This window comes from Mus caroli, chromosome 7, assembly GCF_900094665.2.
Source record: "Mus caroli chromosome 7, CAROLI_EIJ_v1.1, whole genome shotgun sequence".
Classification (NCBI taxonomy): Eukaryota; Metazoa; Chordata; class Mammalia; order Rodentia; family Muridae; genus Mus; species Mus caroli.
Window position 1 is genome coordinate 141,213,185 of NC_034576.1, and position 24,229 is coordinate 141,237,413.

At 50.6% G+C, this 24,229-nt stretch overlaps 1 protein-coding gene across 2 annotated transcripts in view; it reads right to left on the bottom strand.

The window, feature by feature from the left end:
- Stk32c (serine/threonine kinase 32C) overlaps window positions 1-24,229 on the bottom strand; it is an 81,173-nt gene that overhangs the window by 32,580 nt on the left and 24,364 nt on the right. Inside the window, exon 2 of one of the 2 annotated variants that reach the window (XM_021167932.2) lies at window positions 1,331-1,386. The exons of the other annotated variant lie outside the window; for it this stretch is intronic. Within the exon in view, the coding sequence (XP_021023591.1) occupies window positions 1,331-1,386 (56 nt within the window). The remainder of the gene's footprint in view (window positions 1-1,330; window positions 1,387-24,229) is intronic. 2 annotated transcript variants of the gene reach the window in all.

Consider the following 24,229-nt stretch of genomic DNA (forward strand, 5'->3'; position numbering starts at 1 on the left):
TAATGGTGGTCTTCAGACTGGACTGTTACAACACAGCCCTCTTCAGACCTAGGTTCTGAGTGCCTCCTGATCAAGGTACCTACTAGTATCAGCTACTCTCCTAATCCTATCTCCAGCTGCTGTTCTCCACTACTCCACAAACCCCACCTGCCTGTCCCTCTTGCCTGCTCCTTCCACAGCCCTGGCAACATCCACACAGAGGAGTTTCAACTGGACTCAGGCTAACCATCCTTACAGACTCAAAGCAGTTGGCCTGTAGGAGCCTCTGAGCCCCAGAGGACGTTAGAGACGCCTCCCTGTGGTTTGTTTTCAACACTGTGCTAAGCGCTCATCTGCTTTGACTTAATTCACCCCAGGCTTCAGCAACCAGAACAGCCATCCTTTGTGATACAATGAAGTAGAGGCAATTAATCGCCCTCAATCACCCTGTGCTTTGTACTCTGGTGGCGGCACAATCTCTTTAGAGAAGGCTTTCGGAGCCTAAATAGACACAGTGCACAGTGCGCAGACAGCTGTGAGGCTAGAGGGGAGGGAAGTGCCCGGACAGCTGAACACAAACCTCTGTTCAGGAGGGGTCCATCCACAGCACATCACGCTGCAGAAGCCGAGGGCTAATTCCAGCCTTTTCAGAGCTCTTGTTAAACCTCTTTGAGTTATAATTACCCCCAATCTGTAGCTACCACAAGGCAGCAATCAGGAAGTTAGATCTGGCCAAGAGAGAAAAGACAAGTGGAGACAGGCTCCACAGGGCGCCTGCTTGAGGGGCAAGAGCCTCCCCTCCAGCTTGGTCTGGGAGGAAGAATGCTGGGCAGACACACTGGGTCTTGTCACCTTGAACCTAAGGAAGCTACACAGATATAACCTGGCCTCTGCACTACAGTGTGTAGCCTGAACTGATGTTTCAGCTAGCAGGTCCATGAAATGTCACAGTAGCTCCTGAATCTTGGGAAGCTGGCTGCAAGATGCAGCCTTCTAAGACTTATTGAGGAAATCCCTCAGATTGCAAGATGGCTACAGTATTGTGAGAGGGTGCAGGTTGGAACACAGAACCCCTTACAGGGTGACCCAGGTTCTACAGAACTAAGCCAGACCACACTCTGTTGTCGGCTGAGCTGAGAGCCCAGAGACTCTGCCTGGAAGGTGGAGGAGGGCTAAGTTGAGGGCAACCCCTGAAGACCTAGAACCCCCACTTCCTCCCTGGTAGTTCTGGGCTTTTTGCCCTAGTGACGGGAGTAGCTTCTCTGAGGAGGAATGGAGTAAATCCAGATGTGACTCCGTGGTCCCATATGTCCCCCACCCTCCGCTGGCCCACCCAGAGACTCTTCCTTACCTTGCCAAAGCTGCCTTTCCCAATTGCTCTCAGAATCTGGAAGTGGTCAAAGTTCACTGTGGAATGAAGCAAAGAGACACCAGGTAAGGCAGTGGAAAGGCTCTGTCCCAGGCACAAGAAGCTGGCACCTTAAGAAGCTTGCATCTGCTTAACAATTCTGCAGTCCACCAGAGATCCATCCACTTGACCCCTCTCCTGAAGGGCTGAGCCTGTCTCTGGGTGAACTTCAGCTGTGCAAAGGATGGCTCAGACCCTCCTTGTAGGATTACTATGGGTTGGGAAATGTGTATGAGCATAGTCAGGCTCCCGGACTTCCTCGGCTGCAAATCTGCAACCCAGCAACTCGACTGACATCGCATCCCATGGAAAATGTGAAACAGGAAACCAACAAGGCATCTCAGCATCAGCCCCTGCTCTGGGTTCTCCAACAACAGCATGGAGCACCTGCCCTGGCCTGGGATTATAGTGGTCTCTTGATTAACAATGGGGAACAGCACAAGACAACATTCAACACAGCCTGGTTGTCTTTCCCAGGGATCACCAGTGCCCACTGCTGCAGCCTCTGCTGCCACCACCCTGTGTCAGAGGAGAATTCTGATTCCCAGACTTCCTGCTGTGCCCTGATGCCCTGTGGTCAAGATGGGTCAGCCTTTTTCTCAGGTAGGCCCTGAGGGATGGGCTCAGGCAGCCTGAATTTCTGTCCAGCACCCCTTAGACAGGTCCCTCTAACTGACCCAGCCTAGAAGCTTAGGTCCCCAAGTGTATAGCTCTATACCACACCACTTGGAGGGCCTACCCAGGGCTTTGGGCCTTGTTGTATAGACACTTAACCGGAGAGGACCCAGGCTGCCTAGGACTCATAGAACCTTACACGTTCACTCCATAACCACTTTCTCTCTGGAGATTTTGGGAAGGGTGGGACTCTCATTTCTTACTAGCTTATGGGTATAAGGCAGGCGCTCTGCTGCTGCCCCACAGTGGGGTTCTGATCAGTGGAAACTAGGTTGGTTGAGGGGAAAGTGAAACAGACAGAGTGTCAAGTGTCAGAGCTGGCAAGCACGTTGGGGAGACCTATAGGGAATGGGTGCAGTTTTCATGGATGAGAACACACAGCCATCTCCCCAGGCATACACAACAACAGACAGCATATTCCAGGCTGGGATATACTGACCCCAAGGGCAGCCTAGTTTGTGGCCTCCTGCTGGAGACCTCAGCCTCTGCCCACATGTTGCCCTCAGTACCCAGACTCATCTGAACCTCATTCATTAGTCTATGTCACTTTATAGCTTTGTTGTTGTTGTTGTTGTTGTTGTTGTTGTTGTTGTTGGAGAAAAGGGCATACTGCAATAAAGAGGCACTCACAGCAGGGTGGGTGGCCGCCAGCCCCACTGCCCCTCCTCTGACCAGGAAAGCACGGTTGCTGTTTGGAATAAGTCATTGCATCTACCAGCTAGGACAGGAAGGTTGGTTGTCTAAGCCTAGTCCTGCAGTGAGTTAAAAAGTATGGTGAGAGAATGGTGGCATGGTGGGTGTGGTGGTTTGAATAGGCTCAGCCCAGGGAGTGGCACTATTAGGAGGTGTGGCCTTGTTGGAGTAGGTGTGTCACTGTAGGTATGGGCTTTAAGGCCCTCATCCTAGCTTCCTGGAAGCCAGTGTTCTGCTAGCAGCCTTCAGATGAAGATGTAGAACTCTCAGCTCCTTCTGCACCATGCACCTGCCTGGATGCTGCCATGCTCCTGCTTTGATGATAATGGACTGAACCTTTGAACCTGTAAGCCAGCCCCAATTAAATATATTGTCCTTATAAGAGTTGCTTTGGTCATGATGTCTGTTAACAGCAGTAAAACCCTGAATAAGACAGTGTGTGTGGTGGGAATGTGTAGATACCATCCAGCAGAGGATCCCATACTGTGTTCTTCTCTTAGGCTCCAAACTGCCCCATAGCCATGGCTCTGCACAAAGCCATGAAGCAAGGTGAAGGTATAGACATGACGAGGTGTTACACAAGGTTCTAAATGTAATGCTTAGGGATTGGAGAAGGAGCAGAAACAGCAGGCTGGGAGCAGAGGCTAGGCACTAATATCTTGATGGAGGGGAACAAGCCTGGGCCAACCACAGTGTAGCTTTTGGAAACTGGGCTCTGCCAGCAAGCTTTGAGCTAGGGTCCCTGTGCCTGCCCAATCTGAACTCAAATACAGCCTAGAGGGCCGTGGCCTCCTACAGCTGCACATGGGACCCTACCCCACTCAAGCAGCTATAGTCAGTCAGCCTCATCCACTCCCGACAGTTGGAGAGAAGTGTGAGGCGCCGATCCCACCTCAAGAATGGCAGCATTGTCTGTTGGGCCCTACCCGCCCCCAGCCCCAGTGGTTCCTACAGTCCAGCCCAAAAGCACTTGAGAAGCAGGCTAGGTATCCCCCTGCTTGTGGGAAGCTCACTGTGATGTCCCTGGCGGACCCTCAGCGACCAGCAGAATGCAGAGGTCAAGTGTCTGCCCAACAGCTGTGAGTTCACACAGGAACTCAGCCAAGACAACTAGACTTTGCAGAGCACAAGCATGACTTTCTGAGTTTAGTCTTTCCTGGAAGGACAGGATTGGGAATAAAATACGTTAAAGAACAGGTCAGAGGCATGTGGGAATCTTCCAGCAGCTGTCCTATAGCATGCTCAGACCCCTGCACAGCCGATGTCACCTCCCAGGTGAGTGGGGACAAAGCCTCCTAGGAAGGCTGGGTGTCGTGGCACATGCTTTTAATCCCAGCACTTGGGAGGCAGAGGCAGATGGACCTCTATGAATTCAAGGCCAGCCAAGGTTGTATAGTGAGACCCTGTCTTAAAACAAACAACAAAACAAAACTCCAGGCTCCTTCTGACAGCATCTGCTAGGGTGCAGAGCCAGTGTGTGCTCAGGGAGAACTGTGGGTTGGACACTTGCCTGTCTGTGGCCTCCCACCAACCCTCAGCTTCCTGTGGTAGGCTAGAGTAACTCTAGAGCTGTTGCCCACGGTGTGCTCACCTCTTTGGACCTCTGCTTTCCTCCTCTGCCTGGGGCACCTGAGGCTCTCCCCTGCCAGTTCCTGCAGTAGGTGAGAGAGCCAGGCAGGCATGACACTATGTTGGCTGTGGCCTTGAAAAGAATCAGGTGCCAGGTGGCTTCAAGTTTCAGTATGCAAGCCTCTTAGGCACATCTATTTCATAGCCAATTCCCAAAACCAAGGAAATGTGGCTGCCATGCGAGTTTCCCAGTGTGGGAAGTGAACATAACCTGTACGTGGGAAAGACTCTGCCAAGACTCAGGTACTGAGTTCCTCGTTGAGACAACCCACCCTCGTGGTGAGAGTGGCCAATGGCCATGTGAAGATGCCTTTTGTGTGAAAAAAATCAAAACAGAGATTCCTGACTTTCCCCAAACTTACCTCATCAACAACAGTGACCAAGTCAGCTCTACTTGGTATCAATTCACTAGAAAGCTTGGCTGGCCTCAGGTCCAAAGATGCTTAGAACCCAGCCTTGCTGCACATCCCCAGATGCAGGTTCCTCTCCTTCTCTTTAGGCTCCCATGGTAGCCAGGGATCCAGATAACCGCAAACTCCACCCCACCCCCAACACCCAGAAGAGAATCTGAAGCTCTGGGGCCTCTTTTCAGTCTTTTCCTCATTTGGGAGACACAAGAACTCTTGTGTGGAAGAAAACACAATAGGCATGTCAGTGGAGAGCACGGAGGGAAAGGGGGTGCAGGCTGCCTGTTCTTACGAGGTCACCACAGGGACACTTTTGAAGCTGACCTTGGGCAGATGAAAGAGCCCAGACGAGAGCTGAGCAAGGCAGTCTGTATAATTCCTGTGCTATTTGCTGTGTAATTGTGGGGTGGAATCTCCCCTCCCCCCGGTGTTCAACACCTCAGAAATTATCAAGTAAGAAGAAACAAACACTAGTTCAGTTCCCAACAGGTTCATCTTACCTGTGCACATCCCCTGCTCAAATCAAAACTGGTGTTTGAAGAGGAGGTGGTCTGTCTTGCATAAAAGGAAATGGCCCAGCTCAGAGCTCCAGGCCCCCAGATGCTCCTCCGTCGTACAACACACTGAAGAGCGTGGGCACAGACTCTTCTCCAGGGCAAATAAATATTTCAGAATCAAGGGTTTTTAAAATATTCATTCTTCAAGGGAAGCTTTTATTTTGCAGCGTGTGGCTGCAAGCAGTCATTGCTATATGGGGCAGGTCATCACTCTTGTACCCGTAGCCCTGAAACTATTTTTCTCAAGGATGTGAGGTACCAGAGAGCCATACAGAATGCTGTTCAAGTCATTAGTTGGGTTCACAACCACAGAACTAAACCCAGCAGGAAGAAACAGGGTACCTCAGTGTCCCAGCCTGGTAACTCAGGAAACTGTCCCCTCAGAGTGACATCTGACCATGGTCCTGAGAGCTTCGTTCAATCCTGAGGACACCAAAGCAAAGACAAGGGGGATGGCCAGCACTGCCTCCTTCCTCTCTGGTTTCCCTGCGACTGCCAGCTGCTTTGACAGTGTGGCCTGAGCAGGTATTTTTTCTCACAAGAGTCCTTGGCATGTTTAGATCATGCATGGAGCCTTGCCCACTGGTCCTGTGATGGCAAGCCAATGAAGGATAGCAGGAAGGGACAGATGATGCAATCATCTTGATAACAATATCAAGAACATGTGTCAGCCAAAAACAGTCAAGGGAAAGCCAAAAGCATCAATACTTACACAGTTCGCACAAAATCCTAAGCAAAACCAACAGGACACATTTGAACATGTGTCTCCTAAAAAACAAGCAAACAAACAAAAAACAAGCGGCTTGCAAGTGACCAGGTCAGGCCTCCACCCTGCCCGACAGGGCACCTCAGCTCTGACACTAGGTTCAGCAGACAGACTATGGCAGGCATAAAAGCAGTGTGTCCCAATAGGAAGCAATGGGAAAGTGCTAAGTCACTAGGCTCTAAGTTAAAGCGTGGTCCTTTCTTAAAACAGACAAAAGCATGCCCCTGTGAGGAAGGCAGAAGGAAGATGGTCCCCGGGAAAGTAAAAATAGACTCAGGGCTGCTCTGTGAGTCATTCTATTGTTATCGGTGACACAATCAATGCACAGCCTGAAGGCCTCCCCCGCAGGCCTGGAGGGGCAGCTGTGCTCTTCACATTCCCAAGATGTCTCCAGAGAGTCCTGTCCAAATCCAGAAGAGACCTGGGAACTTAACGACTGGACAGAGAAAAGCCGGGGATGAGGGGTGCGGCTACCCACAGCCTCAGATGGAGCCTAGGCTGGGATCCTTTCTCAATATGGACTGTCTCTCCTGGTAACCTATGAGAGTCTCCTGACCTCAGCATCCCCCTAAAGTGCCAGTCCCTCACCCACAGGACAGTTCCACGTGAACGGGGAAACCTTCTGGAGTGATCTCAAAGATTGCACAGTACAAGTCAAATTAGCCAAACAGCCCATGACCCAGAAAAGTCTCATGAGGAAAATCTCCCAGCGGGAATGACTAAAGGCCTGACTCGCCATAGTCCTGTGGCTTCTATAAAATGTATAGCCCAGGATCCTGGGCTACCTGGAGTACAGGCTCTTGCCTTGGTAGGAACAAGTGATGAAGAGTCAGCAAGCCCAACTCTGTTCGACAATAGGCCACCTACATGGCACAGGCAGGACCCAAGAGCAGCCCTCAGAGCTGCTGAAGACTAACCGGGCTGCCCTTTCCTATGTGTGAAAGATGAGTGGGATGGACCAGCTAGCTGGCAAAGGAACTTAGGGTCCTAAGGTATGAAAAAGGAGCGTATTCTCCTCCCTGGTTGGACCCCAGGATACCTCTTTCCTTATCCTAAAGATGTTGTTGGCCCCAAGGACAAAAGTTCAAATATAAGGAGTAGGGAAGTTGATGTCTGCTCTGGGTCTGACGCTGGACTCCTCAGTTCAGAGCATCACAGAGGCAGGCAATAGTCAAGTGTACTTACTGCTGTGAGTCCCAGAAGACTCCCTCAGATGCCTCTCACCATGCTGGCCCTAGGCAGAGCAGCTGTGTAGCCTCTAGGTCCATGAACTAGTGGTCTATGCCACTTTCTAGACTGCCAGTGATCTCCTCAGCCATCACCCAGTTAACCAGGCCACACAGGAAAACACAACCAGGTCCTGTGGCCCCGACTGGGAACATCCTCTGTCATCTCCTTGCCTAGCTACCTGCTGCTCACCTTCAGGCCTTCTCTCAGAAGCTGGCTGAGGTCTGGCTCTCCTCGGAGCCCTGCCCTAGCACCTGCTCTTCTACTGTTTCTAGCCCTGGGGCTGGAGCAAAGACCTCTTCCTGTGTTTCCCTGCAGCAGACAAGGGATTTGGAAGTAGCAGAGATAAAGCTGAGGTTCCCGAGGGATCCTGGATTCCAGAACAATCCTAGCTTCTCATAACCAGGATCATGCCAAGAGCCGGGGGGCAGTGGGGTGGTGGCCTAGAGCTCCCCCACCACTACTCTCTGTGGGGGCAGTGACCTGGCCCATCCCCCGTCTTTTGTTTACAGTAAATGCTTCCGCTGGTAATGACTTCCCAGACTGTTCTGCCCACCCTGGCCCAGCTAACCTGAGCCAATCTGGCATCCTGCTCCCGTGTTCCATTCTGACATCCCCAGACTGCAATGGAAACTTCCATAAATTAATGATTAGGACAGCAGCAAGATCAATACAATGGCTCTGGCCAGCCACAGCTCAGCTCCTGGGGCCTGTGGGGAAGTTGCCCAACACTGGTCAGAACATGGGGTTCTCCCACAGTTGTGGGTAGCATTGTTTTCCCTAAGGTGGCCCAGGGGAGCCTATTGTCCAAAGCCTGTCTTCTCCTAACCCCTCAGGTGCTTGACACCCTTAGAACTATCAGGGACAGACCTGGGAGATCCAAGTTCATTAGGACCTCACCATTAGACAAGGGCCTCCCCTGTTAGTATCACAATCAATAGACAGTGGAGAACACATTCTGATACCGACGTGTGTGCATGAGTGTGTGTGTGTGTGTGCGCGCGCATAGGCTATACTTTCCCCAGTCATGACTTAACACTAACACTAACACTCAGGGAATTCCCCTGCTGTATTGTAGTGCCAAGCTGGCTTCAGTCACCACTGGACTTGGCCCTCCACCAGCTCCTAGTCTCAGGTGTTTGGGGAATCAGAGCACCAAACCTGCCAGGGCACCCATCCTTCAAATCTCTGAGCAGGTAAGTCAGAACAGAATGGGGTTCTGATCCAGGCTCTCTCCCAGAGACAAAAAGGATTTGGGGTCTAGCTGTGTCACCGGATTCCAAAATCACACACAGGAAGCCTGTGATCTCCCCTGCTGCCCTGGGTTCCTCCTGACCCCAAAATTGATCACTGCCATAATACTCTCTGCAGACCTCACTGCTAGGGGCTATCCATTCCTCAACTCTGCTCAGGGTATCTGGAGCTTCCTCCACAGTAGCCATTCTGACCCCTTTCAGTACCACAGGAGCCCCCTCCACAGCAGATATGAACTCCAGGTTTGGAGACATATGCCTCCGGAGTGCTGAGGTGGATGGAGACTTGCTGGAGTACAGCAGTAGCTTCACGCAGCAAGAGACTAGCCAAGGGCCTAGAACAGTAGACAACTCTCCAGAGTGGTATCTGGAATGTATTAGCCTCACCATGAATATATGAAGCAGACAGGCCATTCTGAGAGGAACCTAGGATGCCCTTGCTAAGGACTGGCTTTTATATGAGAAACAAGCCCTCTGCCTGAAACCATGGTTGAAGGATGAGTGGAGAGAATGTGGCCAGACCAAAGGCTTGAAGGAGTTTGCCCAAAGCTGTCCTTCCACTGGCCACTGCAGCCCCTGAGCTTCTGCTGTAGCTCCACCAGTCTGCAGGCCACCAGCACCCTAGAGGAAGACAGAGGAGGACCTAGGAAGAGGCACTAGCCTGGTATCCAGAGGCAATAGGTACTAGACCCCAGTTGCAGGTGTGGGCTTGGGTCTCTGTACTTCTAGATCACAGCATATGTGGGGGAGTCCCATATACTGTGCAATCAGTGACACAAACGAGGCTGAGATCCTAGGACTGACCATCCTGCAGGGTGAAGGAAAAACCAGGGCCACAGAACCCAGGGAGGCTCCATACCTGTGCTTAGCTCTGATGCTTCTGAAATTGGTCAGGACCTCGGATAGCAGCTGCCAGAAGAGGCTGGCAAGCTTCATGCAAGGGAAGCTGCCGCCAACACTTGCTTCCCTGTCCCTCCCAGAGGGTGGGAATGAAGGCTCAGCTGTGTAGACCCCAGGGCTACTGAAAGAAGCAAAGCCCAGCACCGGGTCCTGCACAGTCTTATGCCTTCCTCTCCTCTCCACGACCACCTGCAGACACCCAGTGCGCAGAGATGGGGGAGGGAGAAGCGCCAGAGCGGTACCAGCATCTGCCTAAAGCAGGCAGCAGGGCTTCGCAACCAGACAGGCGTGAACTCACTTCGTACTCTCACACACATTAGCACTTCCACAGAGGCGAAAACACCTTCCCCGACTGTCAACAGCACTTTCCCCGCAGCCTCCTCATTCCTGGAATGAAGGGCACAGGGGAAGGAACTGGTACCCTGCCTGCCAAGTATGCTCACTGAGGACAAGCGATGCTCTGTGACCTTTCTCCTCGGCATGCCAAAGGCAGGAATGACACTCACATCCTGGCCCATGCGATGCATGTTCAAAGCTTTCCTACCATTTCTCCATGCCCAGCAGGGATAAGAGTTGGGGCTCAGGGATGGCGCCCTGTGCATCTTGAGTCCCAGTTGTCAGTTCATGCTCATGTGATCCACACAGATTCTCAAAAGGAGCTGCTCACTGACCCCCTGATGTCAATGCTTCTGTCCTTCCTACACAGCCTAGGGCACAGCGTCATGTGGACCCCCAAACCACACCTGCCAGATACCACAGCACCAAGTACTGGGACAGAAAACACTTATTTGAATACACAAAAATCTCATCTCAGACACAGACTAGGGGTAAGAACAGGGCATTTCATCATGAAAGAGTTTTGTTCTAAAAATGTTAACAATAAATGGTAGGAAAATATCAACTTGCTAAAAGCAATCCCTCCACATTGGCCCAAAGGCAGGATTCACTTGATGCTTGAGAGCTCTTCAGGGCTCAAGGACAGCCATTTCTTCCCCTATGGCCTTCAGGACTGAACCAGGAGATGCCAGAGTTTGGCACTGCTGCCATGACAGAGAGGGGCCAGCACCTCCACCTTTTGGGCTTAGAAAGCAGAGGGGCTCCTGGGTAAGGGCTAGGTCACAGCCAGAGTAGAGCCACCCCAAGGCAGCCCCTTCATGATGCCCACATCCCAGGCATCCTCCTCCCTGCAGGATTTCCCTAAACATAGGACAGCTCACACATATTGGTGGATGGTGGAATTGTGCACCCTGCACACACTGCAGGTACAAGTACCTCGCTCAGAACACACGTTCCTCTACCTTCTCACTTGACAGGAAGAACCCTAGCTTACCTTGGGGTCTGAGCAGCCCAACCCTCAACCAGAGCCCAAAGGTTCTGTCTGACTGCTGCCTCGGTCTCTAAAGACAGCTTCAGACACAAAACGGGAGACCCTATAGATATCTCTAGGAGGTGAGCTCCAGAGGCAGCCTCCAGCAGAGACAGAGAGAGAGACAGAGAGACACAGAAAGACAGAGAGAAACAGAGCAAGACAGACAGACAGAGAGACAGAGAGAGAGAGAGAAGGAAAAGCTACTGCCTTCTGACCCTCACCACCAGTCCCTAGGATGAAAATGACCATGGGCAGCAGGAGGGAGTGGCTAAGAGGCTGCCAGGCCCACCTGACCTAAGACAACTGTCCATCAATTCCCAGGGTACCAGCCAAGTTAGGAAGTTCCAGGGAAACAGGCTACAATCCTCAGACATGTAAGACCATGTGGTCCCACATCTGGGTTGCATCTCCCTGTGCTTTGACAGGTCCTGCCCCACTTCCCACTCCCATCTCCTCCCCATCCCCTTCCTCTGGAGGGCTGACCATGAATGAAGCATCTGAGACTCAGCAGGATGCAGCTCCTACATCCTTCCACAAGACAGGGGCTTACCAGTGCTCAGAGAGTTGCTAAGGCAACGGGCAAAGTGCAGTGTGGGAGGAGTCTGTGGGGCGTGCATGAGCGTCAGCGTCTGTGCATGCACCAAGGCAGCAGAAGACCGTCTCCTCACACTCAGTACAACCCAGGGCCCAGAGCACAAGACACAGTCTTACACACTCATAGCACAACTTCTACACCTACACACTCACACATTCATATTGCCCACACCAGCCCAGGCACACTCACATTCTCACACATACTCATACGATTTCACACCCACGACATTCGCACCCGCCCAACACACACATAGGCTCTATCTGCTCTCCACCCAGTCCAGAAACCTGGACAGCCCCATTTCCCACTGGTCACTTGTGTCCCTGCCTGCAGCAGCCAGGGAACTTGAAACCATGTTTTAAGTTTCTACCCTGCAGGAACAGACAGGGGCCAGTAGAGGCTCTTTGTGGCATCTGCCCTAGAACCATATCTCTTAATCCCCAAGGTACCCACCTCCACCCTCACCAAGCCCAACCCTAGTGACCGCTGTGCTTTGAGCCTCGGAACCTACTTGCCTAACCCTAAACCCAGCTGTCCTGAGGAGTCCTGCTCAGTGCCATGTAAATGTCAGCCATGACATGAACTGATAACACAATAAAGACTAGGATTCTAACCCTCACACAACAAGACTGGTCACCTCTGAATCTCAGACTTTGGACCAAAGGGAAGAATAACTGGGATCCTGAAACCCAGGCAACATCCTCTTGTGTACTTGGGGAAAGTCAACGGAGGTGGAGGGGTTGCACCATTTTATCTGATTTCCTGGCTCTACCCAGCAGAGTCCCAGGAAAAGGCACCATGGAATTTGACAAGCCTCTATTACAGCTCAGCTCACAGAACTTACTAGTTGGGGACACTGGGACGCAGTAGCCAAGCTGGGAATGCTGGGATCCCCTTCCCATGGGCACAGCCATCAGAGTCCCACACTTTTCAATTCATGTTTGGCTCCTCAGCCATTTTTAAACATTTCATGAAACATTTAAGGCATACAAGTCATAAAGAAAACAGATGAACAAGCCCCGAGGCCAGACAGGAGACTGGTCGAGAGCCTGTGAACCCCTCTACACACCCTTACTTTCCCCTATCAGCCATCTTTTCCCTAAACCACCCTTAGCGGCCTAGTTTTAGATCACCACACCAGGACCCTCAAACCTTATCCAGGACCCCTCTGTCACACGTTCCCCTGGAGTTTCGCTCCTCTTTGCCGTTGTGGATCTACCCACACTGACCTGTGTGGTTCTTTTCATATCTGCATGGCTTTCTGCTATGCGTGCACACTCTCCCATCTCTCCTACTGTGATGTCTTACCCTGAGACATTGCCAAGGGAAGCCCTGCCGTTGAGTCCCTGGGCTTCTTCACTTCCTGTAAACACTAACCAGTGGCCATGATGTGGCTTAGCAGGGCACACATTTGTTCTCTTGCAGTTCTGAAGACTCGAGGCTCATGTGCGTCTGCCTGAGCTAAAATCCAAGTGTCATCAGCAGACAACACGTGTCTGCCCAGCTGCATAGGTTGAACCTTCCTGTTAGGGTGATGGTACTGAGCCATGGGGGCCCTTTAGAGATGTCAGGTTCTGAGGTGCCTCATCCCTTGGCACCTTTATAAAGGGATCCCCAAAGGACTCCTGGCCATGTCCACCAAGGGAGGAGATGGCGGTTAGACACCGTTCCTGAGCCAAGAGGCAGACCTCAGTAGATGGTAAGTCTGCCAGTGCCTTCACGTTGGACTTGCCACTTACTGCACTGTGAGACCTAAGTGTTTGTGACAACAGCCCTGGGAAGCAGGACAGCATATCTCCTTGAGGCACCAGCAAAGAATTCTTCCTTGCTTTCAGTTTCCAGAGAGGACTGAACCGCCACTGCTTGGCAGCTCCTCTTCCATCCTCAGCCAGCAGCCTGTAGTCCTTCCTGTAGTCACCCTCCCCCAGCCTTGTCTCTGCTCTCACAGCTCCCAGCCTCCTTTTGCCCTTCTACCCCCTGTACATATAGAGCCTATCCAGGTATTGTATGGCAACCTCCTAGCCTCAAGACCTTCTGCTCGGTCACATTTGCAAAATCCTCTTTGCTGTGTAAAGTGACAGTCAGAGCTTCTATGGATTTAGATGTGGAACTGTCTAACCCGCGATTGCACATGAATGTGCACTAAAGCCCCTTGGGGTTCCTGAAGGTGGCGAGGACTCAGAAACTACCAAGCAGAGGGCTCTCCTCTAAGCTAGGTTCCCTCACAGTGATTCAATGGGTGATGCTCCTTGGTGTCAGGGTCATGTGGGAAAGGTCCCTGCTTCTCCCTAGAGGTCTCCTCCACACACACACACACACACACACAGACAGAGTCAGCAGGGTCCTGCACCATCTCCAGGCTCTGGGCTTGATGAACAAACATGTCCTAAGAAGGCTGTCAAGCAACGACCTCCTCCCCAGGCAGACCTCTTAAGAGACACTGTCCCCACCCGGCATTGTCTGCCTGCTGAGCCGGCTGCTCTGGCAACTGTGTGCAATGGGCAATGCCACCACCTCCCAAACCCATCATTACACATTCAATCAGAAACCATTTCTATTTGGAGACTAATTGTTCTGAGGACTTCTTTTCAAAATACAAATTTGGAATTGAGATTCTAGTCCATTGGGGCAGGCCCCACCTCGCCCCAGCACGCCTCCATCGACTCTTAGAAATATGGGCAGAACTTTGCGGGGCAGGCCTCCAAGCCTCGGCCACCAGGCATGGTGCCACCACATAGGTATCTCAGCCTCACTGATGCAGTGATGCTGAAAAGTGCTGGCCAGCAGCAGGGAGTGGAGTGTGGGTCCTGGAGCCATTTGGAAGAGTCAGAGATAGCTTCCTAGAGGAGGGAGCTAGATTGCCCCACAGCTAATGTAGAAAGGAGTCCGGTGTTTCTGGGTGGTTTTGGGGGGAGAATCCTGTGGGGGTATCTGAGCTAATAGAACATGAGAGTACAGACTATAAAGGGAGATTCAGGTTTCCAGTGCCAGGAGCAGGGCTGGGCCCATGAGCAAAGAGATGCCCAGGGTACCAGGGTAGCAATGAGTTATGCTGTCTCACTGGTGAGGTCAGGGAGTCTGAGCTCATGTGTACCCACTGGCACATATGCACATGTACAGGGACTTGCATGTGTGGTCACATTTGTGTATTCTGGCACAGGTCATTGTGTGTGCCTGAATATTCATGTGTATATATTTATATAAAATGTTTGCATGTTTGTGCTTAGTTAAGGGTTGTGTTACGTGTGTGCGCGCGCGCGCGCGTGTGTGTGTGTGTGTGTGTTATGATGTGGGTATGTCATGTGTACCTGCATATGAGTGTGTCAAACACTTTTATTCCTGTGTGTGTGGTGCTCAGTTATGAATTGCAACGTATGTATACATACATGTACACTCATTAGTGTGTTTAGAAGTTTTCAATATATGTGCCCACCTGAGTTCCCGCATATTGAAACACAGTTGGACTCTCATCCTAGAGGGACTGCCAAGCAGCCAGCCCTAACTGCAAATGATGTCCCCACAACACTGTGGACTACCTTGCGAATGCTACTTTGATCCCCTTCTTCCCAGGCCTCACCTTAGGAAGGTGGTCTAGACCCAGGGGGAGGTACCCTGCCCTGTACCCCTACTCCCCGAACCCTCAGTCAGGTGTGGGAGTTGGTTTTGCATCTTCTTCCCAGGATAAATCAAGGTAAGATCATTCATATTTCTAGAAAACACCCAGAAATCTCTCAGCTGGGGCTATCGGTCCCTAAGCATATCAATTTTGGGGGGACATGTGCCCTGCTGGGGAGGGCACACTAATGGGAGGGGACAAGCTCTCAACATTTCCTAGCACAGCCAGCTGGTTATTAGGGACGGATTGCTATAGTTCCCTGAGACGAGTGAGTCTTCCATGTGTGTTCCTGATGAAAGCCATGTATCCCCAAGGCTGCGGCACACACACCACAAACACAAACATCACTGAGTTTGGTCCAAGGAGAATCAAGTCCAGATAAAAAAAAAAAAAAAAACTCTGGTGCTCAAAAGAGTGATCCTCAGCCGGGCGTGGTGGCGCACGCCTTTAATCCCAGCACTCGGGAGGCAGAGGCAGGCGGATTTCTGAGTTCGAGGCCAGCCTGGTCTACAGAGTGAGTTCCAGGACAGCCAGGGCTATACAGAGAAACCCTGTCTCGAAAAAAAAAAAAAAAAAAAAGAGTGATCCTGCATTGACACTCAGCCATAAATAACTGCTTGCCCTGCGCTGTTGAAACATAGCCATGCTCCCTGAATCCTCTTCAGATTCAGGGAAATACATCACCCAAAAGGACCCAGCCACTAGTTAGGACAATGGCTGTCTGTGCAAGAATGGCCAGCTCAAAAGAGAACGGGGCATCGGGAGGAGAGCCCTTAGTGGAGTTAGGTGAACACACATACCTCACAGCCAAGTCACAGCCGTTGTAAAACCCACTCTCTTGCACTCACTCGACCTCCACCAGGGCCTTTTCCGGAGGGTGGGAGGTGGGACGGGGCGTGTGCACTACCACAAACCCCAGTGCCTTGAGCACCTCAAGGTAGTTATGGCACTGTCCTAGGTGCTGACATGGGGACCTGGTTCCCACCCCTTACCACACCACTAAAGGGGACAGTGCTGTTACCACAAACACCCTAATAGTAGGTACGGTCAGGAGCCATTCAGGCCCCCAGACAATGCTGCTCTCCCAGAGCACCTGGACCTAGCTTCAACCTGTGCCCTACTTGTATAAACGAGCAGTAGTCACAGGGCACCATTTAATCCCGGGACAGTGAACATAGCCAAGAGACATGTCACAACTCCAAAGCCAGTCAGGTGCAGAGGATCTTCTTTGTGCAAGCTTATTATCTAGTTGAAAGGTAGAGGCAGAACAAAGATTAACCATGAACAGTTAAGGCAGTTTTATTCTGGCTTTTTTATCTCTTTGCAAACAGCATTAAACTGTGTTAAATCAGAATTTGAGCCCTGTTTGTTAAGCCTGTACTGTATTTCCAGTCAGCCCAGTTTCAAGAAAATACTGGAGATGAGTCATAACTGTTTTGTGCACAGAGAAATAAGGGAGGCACTGGGCACTGTGACCATGGTCTTGTGACTCTGGTCCCACGATCACAGTCCTGGGGGTGGGGAGCATCAGAGCATGGGGCCAGGTCCTGTGCTTGCCCTTCCATATGTCAACCTCTCCCCTTTCCTCCACTGCAGCCCAGTTCTCCAGGGCCCATATCCCTGACACTCTGCCCTGCTCTGATGGCTTCTAGACCACCACAGTGTTCGTTAGGATAATGGATATGAGCATGGAGGAAGCTCGGGTCATTCCTTGCATCTAGGAGAACCTGCCAGAGCCTGAACCAGAAGAAAGCACAGCATGTCTGAAAAATGGAAAGTGAAAGCAGTAGGCACCAGCCAGCCTCTGAGCAGCCCTCAGGGCACCACCCAGGCTAATGCAATTCCTTCTTACTGAGGCTTAGCAGTAAGGTTCAACTCCCACAGGCAGAGATACAAGAAACTCCCACAAATCATTAACAAAAGGGGTAATTAAAAGCAAGCAAAAGGACAGGAGGAATCACAAAAGACCCAAGACAGGGTAAAAAAGAAGCTGGCCTTTGTTATTTATCAAGAGATGCCAACTAGACTCTAACCATAGTCCTGGCTCTGCCTGTGTCACATGTGTGTGCCACTGAGGGCACCCCTGGGACCACACGCTGTAATGGAAGCGTGACAGGCTGCAGTCCCTGTGTAAAACTTTCTTAGAAAGTCAAACATACACTGGCTGAACAGTCCAGTAATTCTATTGTTGGATATCAGCCCAAGAGAAATGAGGCATGCGGACAGCCAAGTGCCGGAAACCACAGGGTGTGGTCAACGGAACAATTGTGCAGGGGAATCCTGCTTACTGTACATTCATGCAATAGACACTGCTCAATGACTTGTTGAGCTGCTAGGAGCACTGATACTGAACAACTGAGGTGGTTCTCAAATGCATGTGAATGGCAGAGGCCAAACTTAATATTCCACAATGCCGTGTGTTCAAGTTCAAGAACAGATAGATCAATCCAGGTGCCAAGACTTACAGCTGGGGTAGTGGCACACTTACAACTCCAGAACCCAGAAGTACAGGAGGACAGAGTGTTTAAGACCAGTCTGGACCACACAGTGAGAAACTCTCAAACACAGAATGAGGGAGGGAAATCAAAGCCAAGAATGGGGAGAAGTTGCCGATGCTGGTCACTGGGGTGAGAGAAATGCCTGGACGAGAACATGAGGGAGCTTTCTAGAATGATGTCAGTGTTCTGTATCTTGGGGGGGGGGTGCTGTAGCTTCGTGGTATACTTGTTCACCAAGGTGTCTCAGTCTGCAGGATTCTGATCTGTACCTGTGATTCAAACTCAGAAAATGCCTGACATATTTATGGGTTTACAGGGAATGTTAGGTATTAAATCTGTATTTCTGGAGAAGTGTTTGCTATGGAATGACAGTGACCCTCACCTCAATAGTTCAAATGACTTCTTCACAGCCAGTTGATAGTCAGTGCCAACAAGACCCAAGTCTATTTCCAGGGTGAGCATCAGAGCCAGGCAGAAGGTGAGACAGGCAGAACACAGGGCTGATCCGAATAAGGCAAGACTGTGGTTGGAGGATGGTGTGGGGTAAAAAGGGAGGGAGGCCAAGTGGCAGGAAGTTGACCCTGAAGAGACCTGGCACTGAAGATGGGTGTGACAGTGGGAGGGGCTACAGGGAAAGCCTTTAAAGCAATGGGTCTCCTTTAAAGTGAGCCTTTAAAGGTGGGTCTGATCAGCAGAATTTCTGAGCCAGTTTGGGCCCTGGGATAGCAGTGGAGGCTAGAGCCCCAAAGAGCCAAAGCTCCGTCTCCACAACTTCCTTGAATGTCAGGAACTTGGGCCAGCTGAGTGCACAGCAATCTCCACACCCAAGGCTGGACCTACAGTGGCCTAGAAGTCCCCTCTGATTCATCCCCCCTGGATCAGAAGTGCAGAATGAACCTGATGCACGTGGAATCATGTTCTCCTTTAAAAGCAGGGCACTAAGCATGGGTTGCTGGTCCGTCTTTGGAATTGCCTTAAAACTGCTTATAATGGGAGATGTCTGTGCACAGAATTCACCCGAGTTCTTAGATGCACCTCAGATCAGACATGTATGCATGTATGTGCCGGTGAGTACAACTCTGTCCACGTGTGTGCGTGTGCAAGCTGCATCTGTGTGCCATGCATGAGTCTGAGGGTGCAGCTCTGTGGCTGTATCTGTATGCATGCGTGTGTGTGTGTGTGTGTGTGTGTGTGTGTGTGTGTGTGTGTGTGTGTCTAATGCACACAGTAGGTTCACAGAGGACCTATGCAAGGTAGTCTCTCCGAGACGGTTTGCTTTGCTTCAGGTCTCACTGACGTGCATTTCCTCCCAAAGCCTGGACGCAGCTCTGTGGTCTAAGCCACAAGGGATGCGGAATGAAGATGCTGGTAGCTGAGTCAGTTCTTCCCTGGAGACCTCAGAGGCTCCCTCCCATCCCAACCATCCCAACCTGCTGTTGAGGGAGAGCATGGGGCTCACAACCACTTATCACCATCACTATTCTGCTTGGAGCGGCCACCTCCTCCCTGGGCTCGCTGCTGGGCCGCAGACAGCCAGCTGAAGAGACTGCTTGCTAAGCTGACAGGCGGTAGATGGCTTCACCCCCACAGTCTGGCTCACAAGTCAGACCTCAAGCTGTTCTGCAGCACATTCATCAGGAGCATTCTGAGCCCCTACTGCACGTTGAAAAGGTGGGATAGCCCGTGTTCCTCTTCATCCTAGGCTTCTCCTGGTGCCTGTGAGATCACAGACCATAGCTATAGAGGCTGCAGCCTTAAAGCCCCAGAGTCAGTAGTGGGGGAAATCTAGGTTAAGACCTCAGCCTGCTAAGGCCATGGCAACTGATAACCTGAAGGTGGCCTCTCTGGAATATGACTTGCTCTTCTTCTCTCGAGCCAGGCCCATCCCCCCAAACCCTGCAGTGTAACTCAGATCTGCACCCCCCACTCTGTATCTGCCAGCAGGGCTCCCCATCCATGGTCACAGTCTCCTGGCAACCATGCAGGAATCTGCCAGCTGATCCCTCATCCTGGTCTCATTGGCCCGGTGCTGACTAAGAGTAGCATCCATAGCTGTGAGACTCCAGGAGGCTATCATACTCAACATGTGCTTGGCTGAACGATACCCAGAAGACGGCTAAGCCCCAATCCCTGGAGCCTGTGAATGAGTCACCTTCCGCGCCAAAGGGCACTTTGCATGTATGGCAAAGTGAAGGGTCTTGAGAGAAGATAAGGACCCTGCATTATCCTGGCTGGATAGAAGGTAATCACAGTGTTTTTTATATGAATGATGCAGAGGGGGATGTTCTTAGGGGACATGATGGAAAGGTTAGGAAAAGAGGTGACACCGAGGGCTTTGAGAATGAAGGAGGAGGCCACAGGAAATGCAGCCTCCAGAAGCTGTGGAAGCAAGCAACAGCTTTCCCCCGACAGAGCCTGTGGAAAGAGAATGGCCCTCACCACCTGACCAGCAGCCCGTGCACACTGATCCCATCTGGTCTGGGAGGCAGCAGACAACCACGCTTCAATTCCACACTCAGGAGGGTATATGGGGCCTTAGCAGGCCCTCGTCAAATGGGATAAACAGAAGCGACACATGACTGCTGAGGAAAAGTTGCCATTTTAAATCCCAGCTCACAGTAAATATAAGGTTTTATTTCAGACTCCTTTCCTTTGTATACGCTCTGACAGAAAGTCGATATTTGAGGATTAACAAATCACATGGTTATTTATTTTCACAGGAAATGTGTGTTGATAAAGCCTTCCATTGGGTTGTGGAAGCTGAATCAAACAGTTGACATTTATTCAACATTTGAAATCTAATAGGATTGATCACAGACCCTACCCTGACCCCTTTCCCAGCATATACTTATAGGCATCAATCCTTCAGGTACTGGCCTGTCCAACAGCTATCCACAGATAGCCCAGTCCAGTGGATCCTCAGAATATTGGGCATCCCAAGCTCCAGGTCACCTGAGTTCAGCATCAACAAAATCAGACTGGAACTGGGTCACATCCAGAGGTCCTTTAAAAAGAGCCTCAATCCATCTTTCTCCCACTCTTAGGAGAACACCCCAGCTTTAAGAGAGAGGCAACAACAAGGGAGACGGTCATAACTGAGACTAAGAAAATCAATCCCCAACCTCCACAACACAGTGAGGAGATGGACAGATGGACAACCCTTCCTGCAGGTACCAAAGGCAGCTGAGGCCCTGGGGAGCTGTCCCTGGTGCTGCCAGCCCCACCCTCACCTGAGCCGACTCCACCCAAGCTTTCCCTGGCCTGAGTCCAGACTACTGTCCTGGAGGTCTACCCTCCATACACTCACTGTGTCCTAGGATGACCTTTGAGACGCTCACACTCTCCCACACGGTCCTATAGCATAGCAAGTGAAATCTCAGATACTGGGCTCCACAGAGACAAATACAGCATTGTTCACAGACTACAGCAAGGCTCGTCAAGAGAAAAAGAGGGACCCCAGTGAGTGGGCAGGATGAACTCTCTCATCTGTCCACTGAAGGAAACCAGATCCCTGGGCTGGCTTTGAAAAGTCTAGCCCAACACCAGTGATTAGTGATGAAATGCAAGCACTGAACCCCCAACCTCCACTAACTTACTCTTTAAAATTCATTAGCCTCCCATAGATTCTCTGGCTCATTCCCCTAAGACACACCCCCTTGAAGTATAAAAGCCAGGTCAGTATGACCACCCCAAGCCAGTTAAAAGCTTTTTAATGGGTTTTTGCTAGTATCCACAAATGCCAAGACACCCATCCACAAGGCACTGTTGTAGTTTTTTGTGTAGCCAAATGCTTCTCAAATACAAATCCCATCTCAAGGATTCCTCTACTGTCCTTGCCTGGTCTGACACTCCCTGATGTGTCTACATCAAATAAAGGGGTGCAGTTATCCTTGAGGGTCTCATTTACCCTGGCCTGATCCACCTCTCCTTGTCTGTCCAGAGTGTGTTGTTTCCAATGATCTAGACCATCCATCCATGACTGTCTAGAGCAAACACAGCATTCAACTATTCCTTGAGAGCCCCAGTTTTCCTGCCCTCCTAATCCATTCTCCAACTGACCAGAAACCACAGGGTCTGAAGACTCAAGGCCACAGATATACTCCAGCTCATTCTCCAAGGGAACAGTCAGTGGTGGCCCCTCCCCCATCTCCTTTCCTCTCTCCTCCTCCAACTCAGGAGATGGGATTATTGCCCTGCAAAGGGGCAAGGCTATTTTTAACCAACTGAATTGAATTAAGGAAAGGCATTATTTCTACACAGAGCATAAGACTTCTGTTCTCTTTGATGCTTCCAAAAATAATAGTCAAAACTACAGCAGAGCTAGAAGTCAGCACAAGCCTGTGGTTTTCAAAATAAATGTCTTGGTTAGACACAGCCTATGATGGAAGGACAAGGGCAGCCAGGAACTCTTTGATGGTTGGACAAGGGCAGCCAGGCCTGAGGGTCTTCCATGAAAGCCACTTCAGAGCTCAGTGCCTATGCCAGACCTAGGCCTCTAGACCCCAGCATAGTGATGCCACAAAGCTGGCTCCAGTCCCATCCATGCTCTGCTCATGGCAGGAGGAAGGCTTGGATGGTTGGGGCCATCAGATTGTGCAGTGCCGTCTATCCAGTTCTCCTAAGCATCTTCTCTCTCCTACTGACAGCTCTCTATAGCCGAGAAAGCCCTCCTGTCTCCATCCTCACCACTGCACTGAGCACTCCAACCTCAAAGCCCCATAGGCCGCCACACTAAGTCATGTTCCTGCCTACAGTCCCCACAGTCTGTGCTCCTGGGCCTAGAGGGAACGTTATCTGTCCCTGGCTTGAAATGCTTCACATTTCACGTTCATGCTTGAGGAACCTGGCTTCTTATCTAGTGCTCCAACATCCCAGCCCAGCATCTCAGGGACAACCCAGTCACTGCCAATTGTCCTGTAGAAGCAAAGCCTCAGAGTTCTTCCTGGGGCCTCTGGGATTAGGAAGGGTTGGTCATGATGGGTACTATCCAAGGACAGACACTAGATCCAAAGGTGGATTTCAGAGAGATGGCTTGAAGCAACCGATCTACCACTTCCAAATAGAGGAAAATCAACCCCATCCTATAACTCTGAGATCTGCAGTCTAGGGTTCTGTCTTACCATGCAGTGCCTGCAACCATGTGAGGGTGTGTCATGAAGCCCCGAGAGTCAGCACAAAGCTGAGCCAGAACCATGAGCCAAATATACCCCTACCCCCCCCCATACAAATAAACAAACAAAAGAAGAGAAAAAGAAAAGTACTATGAAGTGGATAAAAGTGTTTGCATAGATATGATACATCAGGGCAAATTTTCCTAAAGTGCAACAAACCTGTACCAATCAATGAGAAAAGGAACCCAAGAGAGAAGGTGAAAGGATATGGGGACCGATCTACAAAAGCCACATATCAGGCAGGAGATGGTGACCTCCCTTGTCCCCAGCTTAAATGCAGTTGACATGACAAGGAGACAGTGTCGACTTACCAAATGAAATAGTACTCATAGCCTGTATGGACCACCCACACACCATGGTGGCATGCCATCGGCAACAGGGGCTAGAAGTCAAGAGTGACCACTGGTCCACCTTGTTCTACTGTGAGAAAATGAAGTTTTACCTTGGCAAACTCAGAACCTCAACCCCATCTCATCTCATCTCCCAGTAGGTGGGCAACACTTACACCTAATAACTACAAAGCTGGAGCTGAGGCCTTTCCAGGCAGGTATTATCCTGTGAGAGAGCCCTAAAGTGAAATACAGTATTAAAAGTGAAAATAGATTGAAGCCAAAGGGAAAATTCCACAGTTAAGAGCATGTACCTCTTCCAGAGGAATGGAGTTCAGTTCCTAGGACCACACTGGGCAGCTCACAACTAGCCATAACTTCAGTTCCAGGAGATACAAGATCCTTCTCTGGCCTCCTCAAGCACTGAACACACGTGGTTCACAGATAGGCATGCAGGCAGAACACATGTGCTCTCTCATATGTAGAATCTAACCAATAATACACATGGAAATAAACAAACACACATGTAGATCCAGTGCCATATGAAGAAAGGAAAACAAGAAAAGCTAAATATAAAGGAACGAGGGGGTATTGGATGGAGTGGTAGATTGCATAGACTTTAAAAGGTCCACATGAAAGAGAAAGGGGCTCCCAAGACTCCACCCACAGCTGAGGAGCTACTGACAGCTGACAGACACCAGAGAAGGGAGCATCAGTTTTCTTTTCGAGTTTGGTTCCTAGTAGGCTGACTCTGATCCAGCAGAAGCCCTACACTCACGAATTCAGGTAGCGCAAATTGGTGAATTATAGAAGACAAAAAAATAGCATTTTTTAAAAGGAATGTGGAATTGGAACGGGGGTGGAGTAATCAGGGAGGAATTGATGGAATTATCAAAATACACTGTATGCATGTGCTAAAGTCTCAAAGAACTAATAAAAATATGTTTTATGATATTATTTTATATGTGCCATTGTGTTTTAAATAGATTGATGGACTGATTAAAAAAACACAGAAACAACATAAAGTGTTTATAGAAATTCAGAACCTGGGCTGGTGAGATGGCTCAGTGGGTAAGAGCACCCGACTGTTCTTCCGAAGGTCCAGAGTTCAAATCCCAGCAACCANATGGTGGCTCACAACCATCCGTAACGAGATCTGG